The sequence below is a fragment of the Hibiscus syriacus genome, unplaced genomic scaffold (assembly GCF_006381635.1).
Source record: "Hibiscus syriacus cultivar Baekdansim isolate YM2019G1 unplaced genomic scaffold, ASM638163v2 tig00110483_pilon, whole genome shotgun sequence".
In the NCBI taxonomy this organism is placed as follows: domain Eukaryota; kingdom Viridiplantae; phylum Streptophyta; class Magnoliopsida; order Malvales; family Malvaceae; genus Hibiscus; species Hibiscus syriacus.
In genome coordinates, this window is record NW_024062759.1 from 745,462 (window position 1) to 766,416 (window position 20,955).

The 20,955-nt window shown below is 33.8% G+C and overlaps 1 protein-coding gene across 1 annotated transcript; it reads left to right on the forward strand.

The window, feature by feature from the left end:
- Positions 1-18,157: 18,157 nt before the first annotated feature.
- Positions 18,158-20,121, forward strand: LOC120129137 (cationic amino acid transporter 8, vacuolar-like). Its single transcript, XM_039146721.1, has one exon. It carries the CDS (start codon positions 18,255-18,257, stop codon positions 19,977-19,979), a length of 1,725 nt encoding a protein of 574 aa, XP_039002652.1. The 5' UTR covers positions 18,158-18,254; the 3' UTR covers positions 19,980-20,121.
- Positions 20,122-20,955: the final 834 nt, after the last annotated feature.

Below are 20,955 nucleotides of genomic sequence, written 5' to 3' on the forward strand. Positions count from 1 at the left end.
TAAACTCCCCCTAACTAATAGCAATGAATGCAATCAAAAATTATTATTCTAAGCATTTTCATTTAGTCTTAAAAGTGCTAAAATTATTTTAAACACTAAGTGAAGATAGGTTGGTCAAACCTAATTCTTTCCTAAGTGTCCAAAATATTTCTTTGTCTAAAGGTTTTGTAAAGATATCCGCTAATTGGTGCAAAGTATCAACAAATTCTAGAACTACATCCTCCTTAGTGACATGGTCTCTAATGAAGTGATGTCTTATTTCAATGTGCTTAGTTCTAGAGTGTTGGATGGGATTTTTAGTGAGACAAATAGCACTAATATTGCAACACTTGATAGGATTAGTACCTACTTCAATTCCATAATCAAAAAGTTATTATTTCATCCATAAAACTTGTGCACAACAACTACCGGCTAAAATGTATTCCGCTTCAGTGGTAGATAATGCAACACAATTTTGTTTCTTTGAAAACCAAGAAATCAACATATTTCCAAGGAGTTGGCAAGTACTGGAGGTGATTTTCCTATCTAATTTGCATCCTCCATAATCTGCATCAGAAAAAGCATGCAAGCTAAAGCTAGAGTCTCTAGGATACCAAAGTCCTAAACTAGGAGTGTCCTTAAGGTATCTAAAGATTCTCTTAACAGCTAGTAAATGTGATTCCTTAGGACATGATTGAAATCTAGCACATAAGCAAACACTAAACATAATGTCTGGTCTACTTGCAGTTAGATAGAGCAAAGAACCAATCATTGACCTATATAATTTAACATCCACACATTTACCTCCTTCATCCAAGTCAAGCTTTGTAGAAGAGCTCATTGGAGTGTCATGAGGTTTCCCATTTTCCAGTCCAAACTTCTTGAGCATATCTTTGACATACTTAGCTTGATTGATGAAGATGCCATCTTTTCCTTGCTTGATTTGGAGTCCCAAGAAAAATGAGAGCTCCCCCATCATGCTCATTTCGAATTCACTTTGCATTAGCTTAGAAAATTCTTGGCAAAGAACATCATTAGTAGAACCAAATATTATATCATCAACATAAATTTGAACTACTAATAAATCTTTACCTTTATGCTTTAAAAACAATTTAGTGTCAACCTTCCCTTTTGAAAAACCTTTTTCAATTAAAAAGTTTGACAATCTTTCATACCAAGCTCTAGGAGCTTGTTTTAAACCATAAAGCGCATTGTCAATTTAAGAACATGATCTGGAAATTTTGAATCTTCAAAACCTGGAGGTTGTTCCACATACACTTCTTATTTTATAAATCCATTTAAAAATGCACTTTTAACATCCATTTGATATAATTTAAATTCATGAAAACATGCAAATACTAATAACATTCTAATTGCTTCCATCCTAGCTACGGGAGCGTATGTTTCATCATAGTCTATGTCCTCTTCTTGAGTATACCCTTGAGCAACAAGTCTAGCCTTGTTTCTCACTATATTACCACTCTCATCAAGCTTATTCCTAAATACCCATCTAGTACCTACAGTAGATTTATTACTAGGCCTTTCAACTAATGTTCATACTTTACTTCTCTCAAATTGATTTAATTCTTCTTGCATAGCCATAATCCAATGTTCATCTTTTAATACTTATTTAATATTCTTAGGCTCTATGCATGAAATAAATGCAACATAATTACAAATATTTCTAAGAGAAGATCGAGTTGTTACCCCTTTGGATGGATCACCTATAATCTCATCATCCTTGACATAGTTGTACTCTCTTGGATAAGATACTTCCCTTTCTTCAATGGTTGGATTCTCAAGAGGATCATGAGTTACCTCATCTTTTGTTTCTTCCTTTGATGATGGTTCTTCAACATTATGTCTAACTTCATTTGTATTTATAATACCTACATCATCATTCACACAAGAATCCTTTCTTGGAAGGGGATTATCATCGAAAACAACATGTATAGACTCTTCTACAACTAAAGTTCTTTTATTAAATACTCGATAAGCTTTAGAATTTAAGGAATAACCTAGAAAAATTCCTTCATCACTTTTAGCATCAAATTTGCCAAGGTTTTCTTTACCGTTGTTTAAAACAAAACATTTACATCCAAAAGGATGAAAATAGCTAATGTTAGGCTTTTTATTTTTAAAAATTTCATATGGAGTTTTCTTTAAAATTGGCCTAATTATTACTCGATTTACAACATAGCAAGAGGTATTTTTGGCTTCCGCCCAAAAATATTTTGGCAAATTATTTTCACAAAGCATGGTTTTAGCCATTTCTTCTAAAGTTCGATTTTTCCTCTCAACAACTCCATTTTGTTGAGGGGTTCTAGGTGCTGAAAAATTATGGCTAATACCATTAGAATTACAAAACTCAATAAATCCAAGATTTTCAAATTCAGTGCCATGATCACTCCTAACACTAGTTATAGAGTAACCTTTTTCATTTTGGATTATTTTTGAAAATGTGATGAAATGTTCTAATGCTTCATCTTTAGTGCTTAAAAATAGAACCCAAGTATATCTAGAATAGTCATCTACCAAGACAAATGCATATTGTTTTCCACCCAAACTAGTAGTCCTAGTTGGCCCAAAAAGATCTATATGGACCAATTGTAATACTCTACTAGTTGATACGTCATTAATGGATTTAAAAGAAACTCGCTTTTGTTTTCCTTTAGCACAAGCATCACAGATTTTATCATTATCAAATTTAAGCTTAGGCAACCCTCGAACTAAATCACCTTGAATTAGCCGTTGCAAAACACTCATACTAGCATGTCCTAGTCTCCTATGCCATAACCAACTATCATGTTCATCCTTAGCAACTAGGCACAAATTAGTCATATCAATAGAATCTAAATGAACCATGTATATGTTTCCTATTCTATGACCAACAAGCATAATCCGATTAGATGCAATGTCAATGACTTTACAACCATTAATATCAAACATGACATTGAATCTCTTATCACAAAATTGACTAATACTCAATAGATTATGCTTTAATCCATTCACATATAAAACATTCTTAATTTGTATGGAAGATGTATTACAATAGTACCAATACCTTCAATGTGACCTTTTGAATCATCACCAAAAGTCACTTCTCCTCCATTTTTGGCGTTAAGCTCAATGAACCGGCTTTTGTCTCCGGTCATATGTATTGAGCATCCATCTATCAAGGTACCATGAATTTGGATTTGTTTCCCCTGCCTTGTAAAAATGCTCATTTTCCTTAGAATCTTCCCCGAATGCCATCAAGCACAAGTTTACTACTTCTTGTTCCTCTTCATCGGCACCTTCTTCATCGCTCCAAGTAGCCACATGGGCCTTGTGTTTAATTTTTGATTTCTCTTTAATTGTGGGAAATCATATTTGACATGCCCCCGCTTTTTGCATTCATAGCAAATGATTGGGTCCTTCTCTTTTGGTTCATTTTTGAGGCCTTCATTTCGTTTGAATTTTCTTCCTCGGTAAGGTCTCATCATTTTTCTAAACCATTTGGCAAACAATTCCATATCCTCGTCATCGTCATCTTCATCCGAATCACTCCCATCTTTTGTGGATTTGAGTGCAACTCCAATGTTTTTCTTCTTCTCATTCTCCTTTGGTGTCTCTTCAATCTTATCGAGGTCCACCTCATCTTCAATCATCATTTCATGAGTGAGGAGTGAACCGATTAGCTCTTCAAGAGTTAAGGACGTTAGATCCTTAGACTCGATGATTGTCGTCTTCTTTGATTGCCATGATTTTGGAAGGGAGTAAACTAACTTCCTCACAATCTTTTCATTTGAAATGATCTCTCCATATAATTTGAGACCATTGACAATCGTTGAGAATCTATCCGTCATAGCTTTGATATCTTCATTTGGTTTCATCATGAAATTTTCATAGTTATGCGTTAGAATACTAATTTTAGATTTCTTTACCTCATCGGTACCATCATGAGTTACTTGAAGTTTGTCCCATATTTCTTTGGTGGTTGTACAAGATGAAACTCTTCCGTATTCATCTGGTCCAAGAGCACAAAATATAATATGGATGGCTTTGGAGTTGAGCTAGAACATTTTTGTCTCTCATTCACTCTATAATCTTGGATGAGTGAGAGGCTTGAAGTAACCTTCTTCTACGACATTCCATGCTCCCATGTCACTTGCTTGAATGAAGTACATCATTCTATTTTTCCAATAGGCATAGTTAGCCCCATTGAAGAAAGGAGGCTTGTTGACGGGCATCGAATCGAGACCTGAGTCGAAGTTTGAAGTAGAGGCCATTGATGACTTTGATTATCGATGTAACTCTTCCCGAATTGACTCAAGAGGTGATTAAACCTTTAAATGAGTTAGGCTCTGATGCCAATTGTTGAGTTAATCAATTGATGGAATTGACCAAGAGGGGAGTGAATTGGCAATTAAAATTTTGTGGAAGTTTTTGCAGAAAATTGAAAGTAATTGCACAACGATTTAGAGTGGTTCGACTTTATCAACCAAAGTCTACGTCCACTACCTTAGTTATCCACACTAAGGATTTTCCAACAAATTCACTAATTTGTTCTTTCTTTTGAGGCCAAAGAGATAACCTTACAACTCCCTAAAAAATATACCTCAATTCTTGAGAACACTCTTTTCTCAAAGAGAAGATTACAAATTTGCAAACTCACAAGAAAAACCTCACAAGGCAAACATGTTTGCACAATTCTAGAACAAAGGAAGAACACTCAAGAATAAATACAATTGAGCACAATAAGTGTTCTTGAAAGCAAAATGAATATTGAATGAAAAATAGGCTTGAAATGCTCAAACTTGAGGTTTGATGTTTTCTCTTTGATTCTCTCTTGATTCTAGTTGTTTGATGTTTCTTGTTATTGATCAATGGCTTCTATGCTTGTTTAAATACACCTTGAATAACTTCTGAACGTTGGGGATGATTAGTAGAGTCAATAGAGTTGTTTAAGTGTGAAAATAATTAATTAAAGCAGTTGGGAGCGTCAGTGCATCGATGCATACCCATGGTGCATCGGTGCATCAGTGTAAAATTCAAATATTTTGACCGTTGTACCCTTAGTGCATCGGTGCACAAAGAGTGCATCGATGCATCAAGTGCATTCGATGTTTCAAAATAGCCATAGTACATCGATGCATGACTGGTGCATCGATGCATCAAATGCATTCGATGTTTTCATAACATCCTCGGTGCATCAGTGCATGGTATGTGCATCAATGCATGAAATGCATTCGATTTTCAATTTAATTCATGGTGCATCGATGCATGAATTGGTGCATCGGTGCATCACTCTGAAAAATTGATTTTAGGCTTGATTTTGGTTCAAAATACTTTGTGAAAATTGTTTCAAAAATATATTAAGTATAAAAAACAATTTTACACATTTAGTAAGGTTTGAAATTGATCTTAAAATACTTGGAGTAATAATTTGATATTCGATTAATTAAATCGAATATACTTTTAGAAAATCATTTGTAAAATCTTAAAATTCATTTAACTTAATTTTTTATATCGAAACATCAAAATGTTTTCAACATTATGTCATCACATATATCATATACTCTCATTCATAATTACACTAACATGTACTCACGTATATCATATAACATATGCAATTAACCAATAACACATATTTATCATGTCAAACATATGCTCATATTAATGAATTCATGCATTCTACTATAGGAAATAGACTTGTAGCAAGTCTTATTTCCATTAAACATTATATATTATCTAATATGCACTCAGCTGGTCTCACTAGTCAATACCGATCTCTTATCTTTTTCTCCATAACTAATACTTGATGACTTGTCCGGACTTTGCTCTCGATCGATATCTACACAATCATACATATAATATACATATGAGCATTTCAATTATTATAATTAGATCCTTAATTCTTAAACCAAAAAAAAGGCTTAATTCCCTTTTCTACTTGGAGTAGTATCAGTACACCCTGTAGGGTATCGATACTTCCCTAGTTGTAGTATTGATACCAAGCATGGGTATCGATACCCATTTTGCATTCGAAATCCTTATTTCAAAACTGGTACTGATACTGATCTTATGGTATCCATGAAAAATTTATAAATTTCTGCCTTATGGTATCGATACTTATTCATATGGTATCGATACCTAACTCAAATTTTTGACCCTTTTCTATTGGAAGTATCGGTACTGGATGAACAATACCGATACCCCATGCCTAGAATTCATCTTTTTAGCTCGAAAATTAACCTAAACTTACTTATATATTATACTAGAACCTCCTTTAAGTCCTTTAAGCTTAACTACACTTATTCTAATCAACTTAGATCACTTTAACTCATCCTAATATCCAATATCCCACATACATACTTGAATTCAATAATCAATCTAATAAATCAACATGTTCCAAATTTATTTCTATCACTTCAAACTTCTTGATTATACCTTTGACAAGCCAAATATGACTTCAAAATCCATTAACTACCTCATTTTCAACAATTCACTTAGAAACTATTTATATTCAATCTTATATAACTTATCCTTCTATAAGTTTTAAGTAATCTAAAGCCTCCATTAAGCTTTTCTATCATCTCTAGAATCAAAACCAACTTAAAAATGAAAGGAAATCTTAACTTAAGACCAACTTACCTTATTCATGGTGACACTGGAAGAAGAAGCGAGCTCCATCCATTCTCCATACTTTTCTTTTCCTTTTTCCTCCTAATCCCTACGTGTTTTATAGCCCACAAATGAAAGATAAAAATCTTTCTTGCCAAATGACCATTTTACCATTCTTTTTTTTCATCTTTACTAATAAATCATACTCACATAATTTCTAATTAAATCCCTGAATTTTTAACTTATTTTGAAATTGAGCAAAAAGTTTTCAAAATTTGCATTTTAGCCACTAGCTCTATATTTGGGATGTTACAAAATACCTTGCAGTGTCAACTGAGTTTCAAGAGACTGGTTGTCCCACTTTGTTGTTCATTTCATTTTTCAAGAGCAAAGGGACCTAATCAGACAGAGAACCAGGAGGGCACAGTAAACAGAACACCGACTTGAATGAAAGAGAAACGACAAGCAAGTAAAGCTTGAGAAGTAAAGAAAATAACTAGGTTGAATTATTAGTAGATTCCCAGCATATCAGGCCAAACATTAGCAGGAAGTTGTTAAAAATAAGGGTGAGTATTTGATTGGTCGAGTCAAGTTACAAGATTTCGAGTTTATGAAATTTTAATCGAGCCGAGTATTCTAGTTTCTGTTTAAATTTAATTATAGATATTTATAATGTTACGATAGTAATTGATTCTAATTTAAACTGATTTCTATAAGCATATACTATATATAAATATATTTCTTCATATTCATTTCTTATGTGATATGTATATATCATGCGGAGTTGAGGGGATCAACCCGAATTTGAAAATCAACAGCTAATTACTAAAAAAATTCAAGTTATTCAAGTCCTATTTTATAACTCAAATTTTACTTGAATTTTTTCCCAAATCGATTCATGTTGAAGAAATTAAGAATCGATTCAAGTCTAGTAAAATTTTTAAAGTTGAACCAAATGAAAAAATTTAATTTTTTTAATCGAGTCAGATTTTACTCGCTTTTAATTTTTTAGCCCAATAGGGTTAGGCTTAAGGAAATCCCGTGGAGTAAAACTGTAAAAGTGTTAAAATATAAACTACGCAAACTCATTGAATTATATTCATGCATACGATTTAGACACCGTAACATCCCTATCTTCGACATCTCCCTTGCATTGTTTCAAGCTATTCTTTCCTTCCCTTTCTCACATTTAGTAATATCCATTCCACTTTTAACGGTTCTTAATAGTGTCTATGAGCTCGGTTTCTTTGTACTTCGATCTAATGTCAAATGTTGGGAATTCCTGTCTCATTTTCCGTTTGATTTTCATTTTTTCTATTGAAGAAAACGTTAAGTTTTAGACTTGGTACAAAGATGACAACTAATTTCATCAAACATGAAAACTTATACTTAGTGGAAAACAAACCGAGAAAACATTTCAAACAAACACATTTCATTGATTGAGGACATAAAAACAACAATATGACCTATAAAATAGAACCCAACAACACTCATATGAATCTAAAGAAGAAGATAACAAAAACAGCAATCACCATTTTAATTTTTTTCTCAGCAAAGTAGTTTATTAATAATACTTAAACCTAATAAGTATGTCATTCGTTGAAAACCTCTCTAAACTTATATAGAGGAAAAGAGCACATAACTAGGTGAAACATCTTAATTAGTGACCCTTATTACGAAGCTCATCCCTTTCTTCTTTTGTTGGGAAACGACGATCACAAAGGCTACATTAGAATTTTAGTGACATTTCTTTCTCGTGTTTCTTCAAGTGATTACGCAAGCACTTCGAATTGCGAAGCTTATTCCCACAAATGTGACAAAGGCCATCATAATCCTTCCTTGAACTGCTCTCATTCGTGTTGTATGCCATAATAATTAACTTTAAATAGTTTTTGATTAATTAGAAGAATATTGTTAAATGGTGTGAGTTGTATATCGTGTTGAGGGTATATATAGAGAGTAATTGAGTCGTACATGCAAAACCATCATGAGTAAATATCATGCAAAATCAGTGTGACAAATATCATGCATAATTAATATGATTTAAATATCTGATGTACATGTTTGAGGTATTTGGTGTTTTTAATGAATTCATAATCATTATAAAGACGATGATTGACAACTTCATAATTGATTTTGCAGGTGTACTGATTGTATCAGTTGACCAGAGTCGTTCAATTTATTCAGAAAATTGTCATAGTTCAATAAAGAAGTAACCATTTTTCATGATTACTTAACTTCATATTAGTATATACAACTGAATCTTATATTGAAATTTAATACCTTAATACATAAACAAAACTAAAAACCTGCAGAAATTTTACTGAATTTAGAAGTGAGGGTAAAACCAAATGAATTCATTGTTTTCTTTTCTTTTTTCTTCATACAAAAGAAAACTAGAAATTTTCTGGCATCACTCGATTCTATAATATGCATATTTGGACTTATACTTCTATGGTATAGTAGATGAATCTTACACGCAATGTTCTGAGAAGAGTTAACTTGTTCATGACTCGCAGGGTATAGAAGTGCATAAAAAAATACTTTTTTGCATTGAGACAATTTAATGTTGATGAAAGAACCCGAATCACCGCCTCTTTTGAGTGTCCTAAGGTACCTATGAAGATCCATCTTGTCATGACATCAACGCCTGTAGCATGCCTCTTGTGGCATCTAATCGGCTTCTTCCAAATTGGATTGGAACGGACCAGACCGGCCAGCAGAATAAATCGAACCCAATAGATTTTTAATGTCAAAACTGCAAGTATATTTCGCTGCCATGTGCCCATGTTGACATTATTCGCAATTTTAGAGTTAGAGTTAGAGATGGATTCATAGACGGAATAAAACAATAATTGAGATTATTTTTAATCTACAATATTCGGAAATACAACAAACCTATTGATTTGTTTTGATTCAATTAACTAAACGGAGGTGTTTTCGGTTATAAAATTAAGAAAATTGTGGCTCGATGTTCACTGTGTTCTAAAATTATATCTTTTTGAAGGCTTTTGAGTGTGTCCGATTGAAGTGTTTAGATTTAGTAAGGTTCCTTATGTGTTCTAAAATTAATTTAACAGTCCTTTTTTCTTTGGTCTGCCTGTTATTGTCCAATTGAAGCTCTGCCCCTTATCTGGTTGGCGTGGCTATTTGGATTTCAATTTGTTTTGTCCATTAGGCTAACTTTTGTTTAATTCTACGTATTGATATTTAGAAAAACATGTCGCATTTTTATCTCAGCTGCTAAGGCTTTTGTTGTGCTTAGACTGGTTATACAGTTTCATTTTTGCTAATATCACATTGCACTCTTAATATTTTCATTTTGTTAAAAATCAAACTTGATTTTCAATTATTGGAAATTGTTGAAGTTTAAAACGTGGCAGCAATTATCCAACATGCATGTGGCAATATAGAAATGATGAAGTAGACACCAATTATCAACATGAGGCTGTAATTAACGGAGGGGGGTAGAAAACGGATTTTGAGAAATTACCTGAAGCAGAAGCTTTCAAAGTGAAATGGGTTTCAACTACTTTGTTCTTCTGAGGGGAGAAATGAGATGACAGAAACAAAGAATGAAAATTGTGAATTGCAAGAAGTGGGTTTGAGAGTTTTCCTGGGAAATTGCTTCTGGGTTTACAAGGTAACGGTGAAGTGATGCACATTGGTGTCGAAATGGATCCTAACCCAACCATTTTCTGAGCTTCCTGTGTTAATTTACAAGCTGAAATCTGCAGTTTCAGGAGTGCAAACAGTAAGGAAGAATGTTGAAGGGAACTGAAGCTTATTGTTCGTCTTCAATTCAAGCTCGATCCGATCTGTTATCTAAAATAATCGTTAAAACAGTATTACCCAATGTTATCAAAACCAGACCGGATCGGTTGAATCCGGTCAGTTCGACCGGTTGAACCGGGAATCGATTGTCTGTCCAATCCAATCAGCCTCCAAAACTAGTTTTGCAATAAACCGCTAAAGAAACCAGTAGAACCTGTTGTGAACCGACAAAATCGGTGTGAATCAGTGGTTCTGGTTTTTTTATAAAAGAATTAAATCAAACGACTTCGTTTGTTATAATTTTTTTCAGTCCAAAATTTATTTTAGTTATAAATTTATTATAAAAAAACAATGAAGGTTAATCATTGCTAGTTTATTTTAGTTATATAATTATATTTAATATTTAATATGTTTTACACTTTTACTTTTAATTGTTAAGTATTGTTTAAGAATTTAAATTTAATTTTGTATTTATTTATTATATTGGTAGGTGATGAAGATCTTGATGTTGTGGACTTTCAAGTTCAAAGTGATGTTATGGAGTTTCAAGTTCAAAGTAGTGATGGCGATGGTAGTTCAACTAATGAAGAAGTTTTTCTTAAAATTTTGGAATTTGAGGGAATCAATTTCAATGAATATTATGATGATTGATACTTGTATTAATTATGTACTTTTTTATTTAGTTTTTGATGAATTTCATTAGGTAATGACATTAAATATTATGTTATATTTGATTTGAATCATTTTGTTTCACTTGATATTATGATATTTAACTTATATATGTTATGACTTGTGATATTTTTATACCTTTTAATATTGTGAACTTAAAAAGAGTGTTATATATATATATATTAATATTGCTTTGAATATTATGTAAAATTTTAAAAATATATATTATTTTATATAAACCGGTTCAATCGTGATTTAACTAAGGTTGAACTAGTGAACCAGTACTTTTACCGATTTAAGGTTCAATCCGATTTTAAAAACATTGGTATTACCAAAAATAGTAGATTGAAAGGAGAATATTAAAAAGTTACAGCAGTAAAGTTGACTTATTACTAAAAACGACAACAACCGAACTTAATGAAGATAACAAATAAAAATAAAGCGTAAAGTAGTCCACTTCATTGAATTTCTAAGATATTTTCCTTTTGGTTATCAATTTTTAAAAATTACATTATAATTATTAAATTTTTTATAAGTGTTTAATTTTGTTCAAAAAAATTAATTTAAATTTGGAGCAATCAAAGATAAATTCGAGATGTACGAGTTGTGATCTGGTTGGGGTTTAATTTATGTTTTTTAATTTTATTCATGGAGGAGTTACATCGTCATCCGTTCTTCATCAACAAAATGTAGTTGATGTTGCTACTGATGATGATGATTAGAGAGAGGAGAAAGAGCAATTTATACGAAGAAATCCTCATCGAAATAGACAATCATCACCTTGTGAAACACATTCAAGACGCAAACATCGATAGACTTGTTTTTATTTATTTTGTTTCTTAATGTTTTTATTTAATTATGAACTTTTTTTATTTTGTTTCTTAATGTTTTTATTTAACTATTGCTTTTTTATTTATTTGTTTCTTAATGTTTTTATTTAATTATAGGCTTTTTATTTATTTTGTTTCTTAATGTTTTTATTATTTAATTATGAACATTTTATTTATTTTGTTTCTTAATGTTTTTATTAATTAATTGTTTGAATTGTAACGTTTGTATTAAATGTTTCTATTTATTTTTATTATTTAGTTTGTAATGTTTTTATGTAATTTCTACTTAAGTAGCTCATCACTTGAGTAGCACATTAATTAAAAGTAAACGAAAATGAAATAACACAAACTGAGGTTTCATAAACAACAATTACATTGTCACAACATCAACGATTACGTGATGATAAAAGAGATGAAACATTTTTTCCTATTATGGTTTAGGTTTCTACAATGCCCGCATCTTTTGTTTTCTTTGGACGTCTCTCGAGTATTCATATCACAATGAATTCAAGTGGACTTTGGACGACCTGTCTCCCTTAATAAAGACGGATCTGGTATAATTGGAAGCCAATTCTGAACGTCATATGGGTTTTTCTCATTACCTTTGGGGGGAACTCAAATTCATATAGCTTAAATACTTCTGAAAGTCGGTATACAGGAATCACAAAACGATTATAGTCTTGACATGTATAAGAGCAAGTTGCTATGACATGGAAGCATGGATACTTCAGTGCTTGAAAAAACTCACAGTCACATCACTTGTCTTGTAGATTAACTCTGAACAAGTTAGCTTCAATCTCTTGAAGTGATCGTGACATTTCTGTGACACAAAATAATTTATGTGTTCGAGAAAAGCTTGTTACATACATTACATTTGATGCAACAATTCTTTTTTTAGATCTCCAACTAATCTTAGGTGATAAGTATGGTCGTTTTGCATCCAAGTTAGAGCTTGTCCCCCGAGCTTTGCAAAAAGAACTCCTAAACGAAAATAAACCGCTTTAACCAAAGTTGTTACTGGTAAATGGTGTCGCACCCCTTTTAGGTTGAATTGATAGCCTTAGTCAAGTTAGTTGTCATGTGTCTATATTGATATCCACCATAGTCAGGTTCATACATGTGTGCTGGAGGTTCAGTGTGTATTGTATTTTTGGGAACATCATCTACATCATCATCAACAGAGTCTATGTTGAAATGCAGTGATTCTGGCTCAACGAATAGTCCAGTATCATCACCATCTGCACCTGGCTCACGAAGAGGTTCTTTTTGTAGAGATGAGGGTTCCTTTGTGATACCGAATTTATGGAATACTGTATTTATGTTGAATATATATATTTATGGCTCACCAGTAACAAGTTGCTGATGAATGTCTCCCCATTGAACTTGATGGGATGATACTAGGATGTGGATTTCCCATTAACAAGTTAAAATCATTACACATTATTTGAGTTGGGTTGTCAACTTGATCTGTTTGTTGAGTCAACCCATAGTAGGAGCATAATGACATACCACGAATCGTAGACACTTCAACAAATGTGGCATACATTTGTGTTTCAACATTTGAATTTTGATTCTGAGCATCAATCATCATAGCACCATCGTCATCGTTGGAGAGTTCAACGCTGTATAAGTTAACGAAAATAATGTATTTGGAAATATGTACTGAAGTGAGGACAGTTTTCTAGTAATTCCAACATGAACCTTCATTGAAATCTTGGTGATAAGTTCCCCAAGAGTGATGTTTCTCTTGAAGGATATTCTAACTGAATGATTTGATGCAAAGACAATATCGGTTTCATCTTCCCAAATTTCTCATTCATATTAAACAATTGTTGAAATAAACCTCATTTTGAGAGTTTGAAAGATTGAGAGTCTTATATCTACAAAAACAATAGTTGAAATACACTTCATGATCCTCGCCTTTGCTATGTGGTGTCAGCTCAGACAGAACCCCACGAAGGCTTGCTTCATGATCCGTGCTTTTCCACTGTGGTGCCAGCTCGGACAAAACCCTGCGAAGACGCACCTCATAATATGCGCTTTGTCAGAAAGAGTGTCTGACAGGTAATATTTCGTTGTTATAGTGTTGTTTGAGTAAAATCGTCGAGTTTTGATTGGGATCTGGATATGCTTACGGATGAACTAGAAAAGGAAAAAAAATGATTACTTTGATATTAAGTTTTTTTTAGTGATGGGATCAGGTTGAGGAAGCTGCCTCGGATTAGCTACCAGCTTGTCTTATGCAGTTGACAAAAAACAATGTATTATTATTGTTAAGGTAAACTACTTGTATAGTCACTAAACTATAAATTGGTTTTATTTTCAAAACCAAATTATGAATTTTTTAAATTAGGTCACTAAACTATAGGTTGTTTACAGAAGTATGAGAACTAAATCCGACGAGGAAGATTCGAGTGGATGATGTTCTGAACCTGCTACAACCAAATGGTTCTGCATTTTAGACGGATGTTTTAAGTGGCAGAAGAAAAAGCTTACTTTTCTATGAGAGGATCATAAAAGAATGAAATTAACCAGAAATTACATGTGAAGTGGATTAAATTTTTTTTTGAAATAGGGTATTTTGTATTAATGATAAACAAAGTACACCACCTCAATAACCTCATTAAAAAAACCCTAACCCTAAATAGAGGAAAAAGAGTATACCTTAAGGTGGTAAGGAACTAATACACATAAAACTTAAACAACATTCAAACCATACCCCCGCCCTACCACAATCCCCACTCCAATATAAAATGAAACCAACACAGACAAACCGACGAAATGAAGAGAAGCCTAAAACTGGAACCAACCATATACAATAAAACCAATGAAATGAAACATAGCAATAAAAACGAGACAGCAACAGCAACCTGATCCAGAACGAAAGCAAACATGAAGACATGGACATTCCTTGCTAAACTTACAAAGGAAACAATACCCAAATTACAGAAATTGCCAAGAATCTCAAACCATGATAGCAACAAACATCCAGGGAACAAAAGCTTCTCAAGGCTTACTAGCTAGCCCAACTCGACTGGCATAGAAGAAAATTGTTTCCCATCGAGAACAGAACTTTCAGAAACTGAATCTTCTTGAGGAAAGATGTATTTATCGACAAGAATATCCACTAACATCAAACGCCGCTCATTCCCACAACAATAGACGACTCATCATACGACACTATGGGCACTTCGAATAAACTATTACCGACAGCCACCCCATTTCTACAACAAATATTGCATGCGGATTCCAGCTTTTCATGGCACTAACTTCACTTTTCTGTAATAGTGTTTCATTGAATCTATCTTCAATAAAGTTTACCTCGAATCCAATATCTGCAGCAAAACCCTCCTTCAACCTAGGGAACAACTTATCACCGACTACTATTATATTCGTCGCTCCACCACCGGCCAGATGCCATCAATGAACACACTAAGCATTACACAAACCCAGCAGTGGACAGAGGACAATATCAAAAAGCAACACCAAGGAACATAAAACTAGCAAAAGCAAACACAAGACAGCTGCAATAACAACATACAATCGAAACGGCATATCACCTAAGCACAAGAACAACACCACCCACCTACGCACATGTTACTATACAACTGCACCCACTAAACAGTAAACGGTGAACGGAAGTAATCCACCAGAAAATAGCTTGTCAACCAAAAAAACTTGAGCCACAACAAATCAGATTAACAATAACAACCTACTAAAATCCTTACACTAAAATACTATATATAAAACTACTCCAGCTCCTCTTGAAACCCCGACAAAACCTCAAGACCAAAAACATAAACCTCCACAACCTCTGACAGACACGCACCAAACTCAAACAATTCTGGAGACGCTAAACCTTAAGCACATTACTTTCAGAACCAACGTCATTAACAGAACCAAACCTAGAGCCTACTCGACACTTCTTCTATGAAAATTACACACTCAGAGCCTCGCCAAAGCCACCCACTATCTGTCCTAAACCTTACCAATGAAAAGAGTTTGATAGCATATCCACAAACAAAGAACATATTCCGACGAAAGACCAGCAACACTTTCCACATACTGTATTTCACAAATGAGCAATAGACTAGTTCATTAAGGATTTTGTACAAACAACTTGAATTTAGAATTAACAATCTCAATCAGACTCCAAAAGCTAACTAGAAACCCAGGCAACAACTCAAGACTTTGAAACTAGTTCGTAAGAAAACCAAAGCTCAAGCACGAGCCAGCAATCACTTAGAACCATGAATAAAAACACAGAAGGTAGAGAAATAATCGATCTCACCAAGCTAGAAGAGAGACCCAAACAGTCGAGTGATAAAATAGGTGATGAAAGCCAACGAACCCTAATCCCCAAAAACACCAGGGCAAAGCCGACCAATCCCTTGTTCAAAGAACAAAAAACTATGTTGGGCTTTGAAGATCTTGAGAGAAGCAGTCGTAGAGGAGCGTAAAACAACGAGGGCGGTGGTAGAGGCGGCCACCACTGCCTAGACGACGACCCTTTCTTTGAGATTTGCTCCTTAGTTTTTTTTGAATTTACAAAATAGTACTTATTAAATAACAATAATGAAGTGGATTAAATTTTATCAACTAAAAATTACATTTTTTTATTTTGTATCGGATAAATTGATTTTATATTAGCAAATTATCGATTTTTAATTTAATTAATCTGATTGATCAAATAAATTATGGTTCTTGTTCACAATATGATCAGAATCAGGTCAAGGAACTTATTTTATCACTCAGCTTGCCCTTCTCCCATGAAATACAGCCATGTTTGAGGTATTGAATTTTATATTATATTTTAATAAAAAAACAACCTCCTTGAATTGTCTCGCAAATTTATCCAAGCTGAAAATGATATAAACAGAAGGATAAATACAAAATAAGTGTTTAAATTATATCTTAAATAAATTTTTGGTGTCAAAAGATTTTTCGTTAAAAATAAATGTCTAAAGTTTTTTTGTTATACTTTTATGTGTTTAAACAATAACATACTTTCAATTTTGTCACATATTGTCCTCATTTTTTAAAAATTTTATTTAAAAATAAAATTATTATTTTACAACCCCAAATATTTTTAAAATATCAAAATGATCCTTAAAATCTCTTATTTTAACCCTCATATCAGTCGTTGTCGGTCATCACCAGTCGCCTTCGTCATTGTCGAACGGCCACTCATCCATCGTCAGGTCTCTACTATCAATCATCTCTCTTATCATCGTCTCAATTATCCTAAATCAATAAATCCTTGGAATGGTCACTAAAACATATAACCTAATATGTTCTTCTTAGGGATGGCAAACAGGCGGGAACGGTGCAAATACCTCTTCTCTCATCCCCATATCTACCTAATATTTTCGTATCCACTACTTACTCACCATCCATGATGTGTAAAATTTTTAAATCTATACTCGCCCACGTAGGTACATTCTTAAATCCATCTCCATACCCACTATCTAATTATATATCCATCAACCATCTCGTATCAGTCTATACTTGTCCATACCCATCAATTTGAGATAGAAGACACGATGACATTCAATTATAAAAATGTATATACTCTAACATTTGTTTAAATTACAAGTCATGTCTTATAAATCTTAAGAATTGCAGAATAATCTTTGAAATTATACCTGAATTAATAATAGTCTAAAATTTATATGGTGGAGTTAGTGGGTCGACATATACGGGACGGATAGATGCAGGGCAGGTAAAGTCTCAAACTCATCACCTACTCACTACCCACGACATGTATGACTTTTTACATCTACATGCTTCCACTATCCACTAAATTTATGCCCATTCTCCCCCCAAATAGAATGGGTACGGTGCAAAATCTACAAAATTGTATACATCTATCATCCCTAATTCTTTTTTTCTTGTCGTTCTTTCTTCTTGTCTCACCCTCAGTTTCTTCAATTGATTACCAACGGTAATAGTCATTTGCCTCCTTAAAATATTTTTTTATTCTTTTAAAATGAAATTTTTAAAAATTTTAGATTATTCCATGTGTCATTTAACGAAGTTTTTTAAAGGCGGTTAAGGTCCGAATACCTAAAATGGTAGGGAAGAAAACCTTAGACACATATTTTTAACAAAAAAATTCTTAGATGTCAAAAATCAATTTGAGATATAGTTTAGCCACTTATCCCCAATTATCCCATCTAAACATACTCTGGCGTTGTGTGCTTTGGATTAGATGAGCTGACCTAATTCACTTGCGCCAATGAAATCTTTATCTATTGGTCAATCCTGATTCCTGATTGTAGTGAATCTCTTATTACCATATATTATACGCATTCTTCTCAGTTCCCATGCTAAATCAATCTCTTCTCTTGAATTTTGGTCTTCTGGGTCTTCGAAAGTTTGAATCTTTGGATCCCCATGGCTGAAGAAAAACCAAGTTCTTCAACAACCACAAGAAGCTACTGGAGATGTAGCAAAAAGGATTTCTTCCCGGAAACCTCGTTTCAATCCATGTCCTCCTACAAAACAGCAATTTCCCAAACCTGTCCTCGTCTCACCGACCGTCTCTTAGCGCGTTCCTCCTCCACCAACGAGCTTGTAACCCTTTCGAAAGTGAGTGAAAACCCAATGCAAAAATGTCTAACCTGGTGGGACCTTATTTGGCTAAGCTTTGGCTCGGTTGTTGGTTCTGGCATATTTGTCATAACTGGTCAAGAAGCTCATGATCATGCAGGTCCAGCTATTGTCTTGTCCTATGCTATCTCTGGGCTATCAGCATTGCTGTCGGTTTTCTGTTACACTGAATTTGCAGCTGAGGTTCCCGTAGCTGGTGGTTCGTTTTCATATCTTCGTATTGAATTAGGTGATTTCATTGCATTTATAGCTGCTGGTAATATTCTTCTAGAAGCTTTAGCAGGAGCTGCAGGGTTAGGAAGATCATGGTCTTCTTATTTTGCTAGTATGATTAAGAGTGATTCTGATTTTTTGAGAATTAAGGTTGATTCTTTGCCTGATGGATTTAATCTTTTAGATCCACTTGCGGTTGTGGTACTTTTGGTTGCTAATGGGATAGCTATGAGTGGAACTAAGAGGACTTCATGGTTGAATTGGGTTGCTTCTTTGGTTAGTGGTGCGGTGATAGTTTTTGTTATAGTTTTTGGGTTTATTCATGCTAAAACTTCGAATCTGGAACCTTTTTTCCCATATGGAGTGAAAGGTGTTTTCAAGGCGGCGGCTGTGGTTTATTGGTCTTATACAGGTTTTGATATGGTGGCAAATATGGCTGAGGAGACTAAGAAACCCTCTAAGGATATACCTGTTGGGTTGGTTGGTTCGATGTCTGGAATTACTGGTGTTTATTGCTTGATGGCTTTAGCATTGACCATGATGGTGAAGTATAATGAGATTGATGTAAATGCTGCATATTCTGTTGCTTTTGAGCAAATTGGGATGAGTTGGGCCAAGTATTTGGTTAGTATATGTGCACTGAAGGGAATGACCACAAGCTTGTTGGTTGGATCTCTTGGCCAAGCTCGATACACGACTCAGATCGCTAGAGCTCATATGATTCCTCCTATTTTTGCTTTGGTTCATCCCAAAACTGGAACTCCTGTATATGCTACCCTGCTGGTCACATCGATTAGTGCTATCATTGCATTTTTCTCTAGTTTAGATGTTTTGTCTAGCGTTTTATCTTTCAGTACGCTCTTCATTTTTATGCTAATTGCTGTTGCATTGCTGGTGAGACGATATTATGTGAAGGATGTTACTCCAAAGAATTTTTTGATAAAATTTTTCATCTGCTTGCTCATTGTTATTGGTTCCTCCATTGGAGTTTCAGCACTTTGGAATTCCGATGAGAGAGGCTGGATTGGATACACTGTGGCTGGATTGGTTTGGTTCTTGGGGACTTTGGGAATGGCATTTCTTTCCAAGCAGCGTGTTCCAAAGGTCTGGGGAGTTCCACTTGTTCCTTGGTTGCCATCTTTGTCAATCGTGATGAACTTGTTTCTCATAGGATCTTTGGGTCTTGTAGCATCTTTGAGGTTTATCATTTGCAGTGCAGTAATGATAGTGTACTACCTTCTTGTTGGCCTTCATGCCACTTATGATGTGGCTCACCAGAATGAATTAAGTGCCTAAAACTGAAGAGGGTAAATGAAGTTGTAACTTGAAAAACAATCTGAGCAGTACTGAGTGGTACAGCATTTTATTGTTGTTTATACATTCCTAGTGTGGTCAACGATAATGTTCAGATGTTATTTAAGTTGTCTACATTTTCCAAGTGTTGTCACTGATAATGTTTGGATATTGTTTAAGTTGTTATATACATTTTTGCAGAATATACCACTTTCAAGTGAAATATATATTTCTGTGCCTTTTTTGTGCTTTTTTATTTTCATTTATTGAACTCTGTTTATTTTAGCATCTGTACTGATCTTGTGCAGGTTCTGATGCACCCTTATGATCATTTCTCTTGGAATGGTGTTTTATTAATTATAAGGATTTAAACTTGGTACTTCTTTATCTGTGATTGCTATGCGCTGGTGCTAACCATGATGCATAAAGAGAGGAGAAGTAATGGAATGACATCTATTCAGTCTTATCTAGGGAAATTGGCTTGAATCATTATTTTCTGGTTGTGTTCTTTATCAGAAATGATTCTGCTAGCTAGATTCCTCTGGAAAGACTTGAAAATGATATATTGCAAGACCACATTGTTTATATTGCCCCGTCTCTCTATATCGAGACCACATTTTTATTGAACTCTGTCTATTTTAGCATCTGTACTGATCTTGTGCAGGTTCTGATGCACCCTTATGATCATGTCTCTTGGAATGGTGTTTTATTAATTATAAGGATTTAAACTTGGTACTTCTTTATCTGTGATGGCTATGCTCTGGTGCTAACCATGATGCATAAAGAGAGGAGAAGTAATGGAATGACATCTATTCAGCCTTATCTAGGGAAATTGGCTTGAATCATTATTTTCTGGTTGTGTTCTTTATCGGAAATGATTCTGCTAGCTAGATTCCTCTGGAAAGACTTGAAAATGATATATTGCAAGACCACATTGTTTATATTGCCCCGTCTCTCTATATCGAGATCCCTCATAACT

Coding starts and splice junctions, on each gene's coding strand:
- LOC120129137 (XM_039146721.1), top strand. CDS start 18,255: ATGGCTGAAGAAAAACCAAGTTCTTCAACAACCACAAGAAGCTACTGG.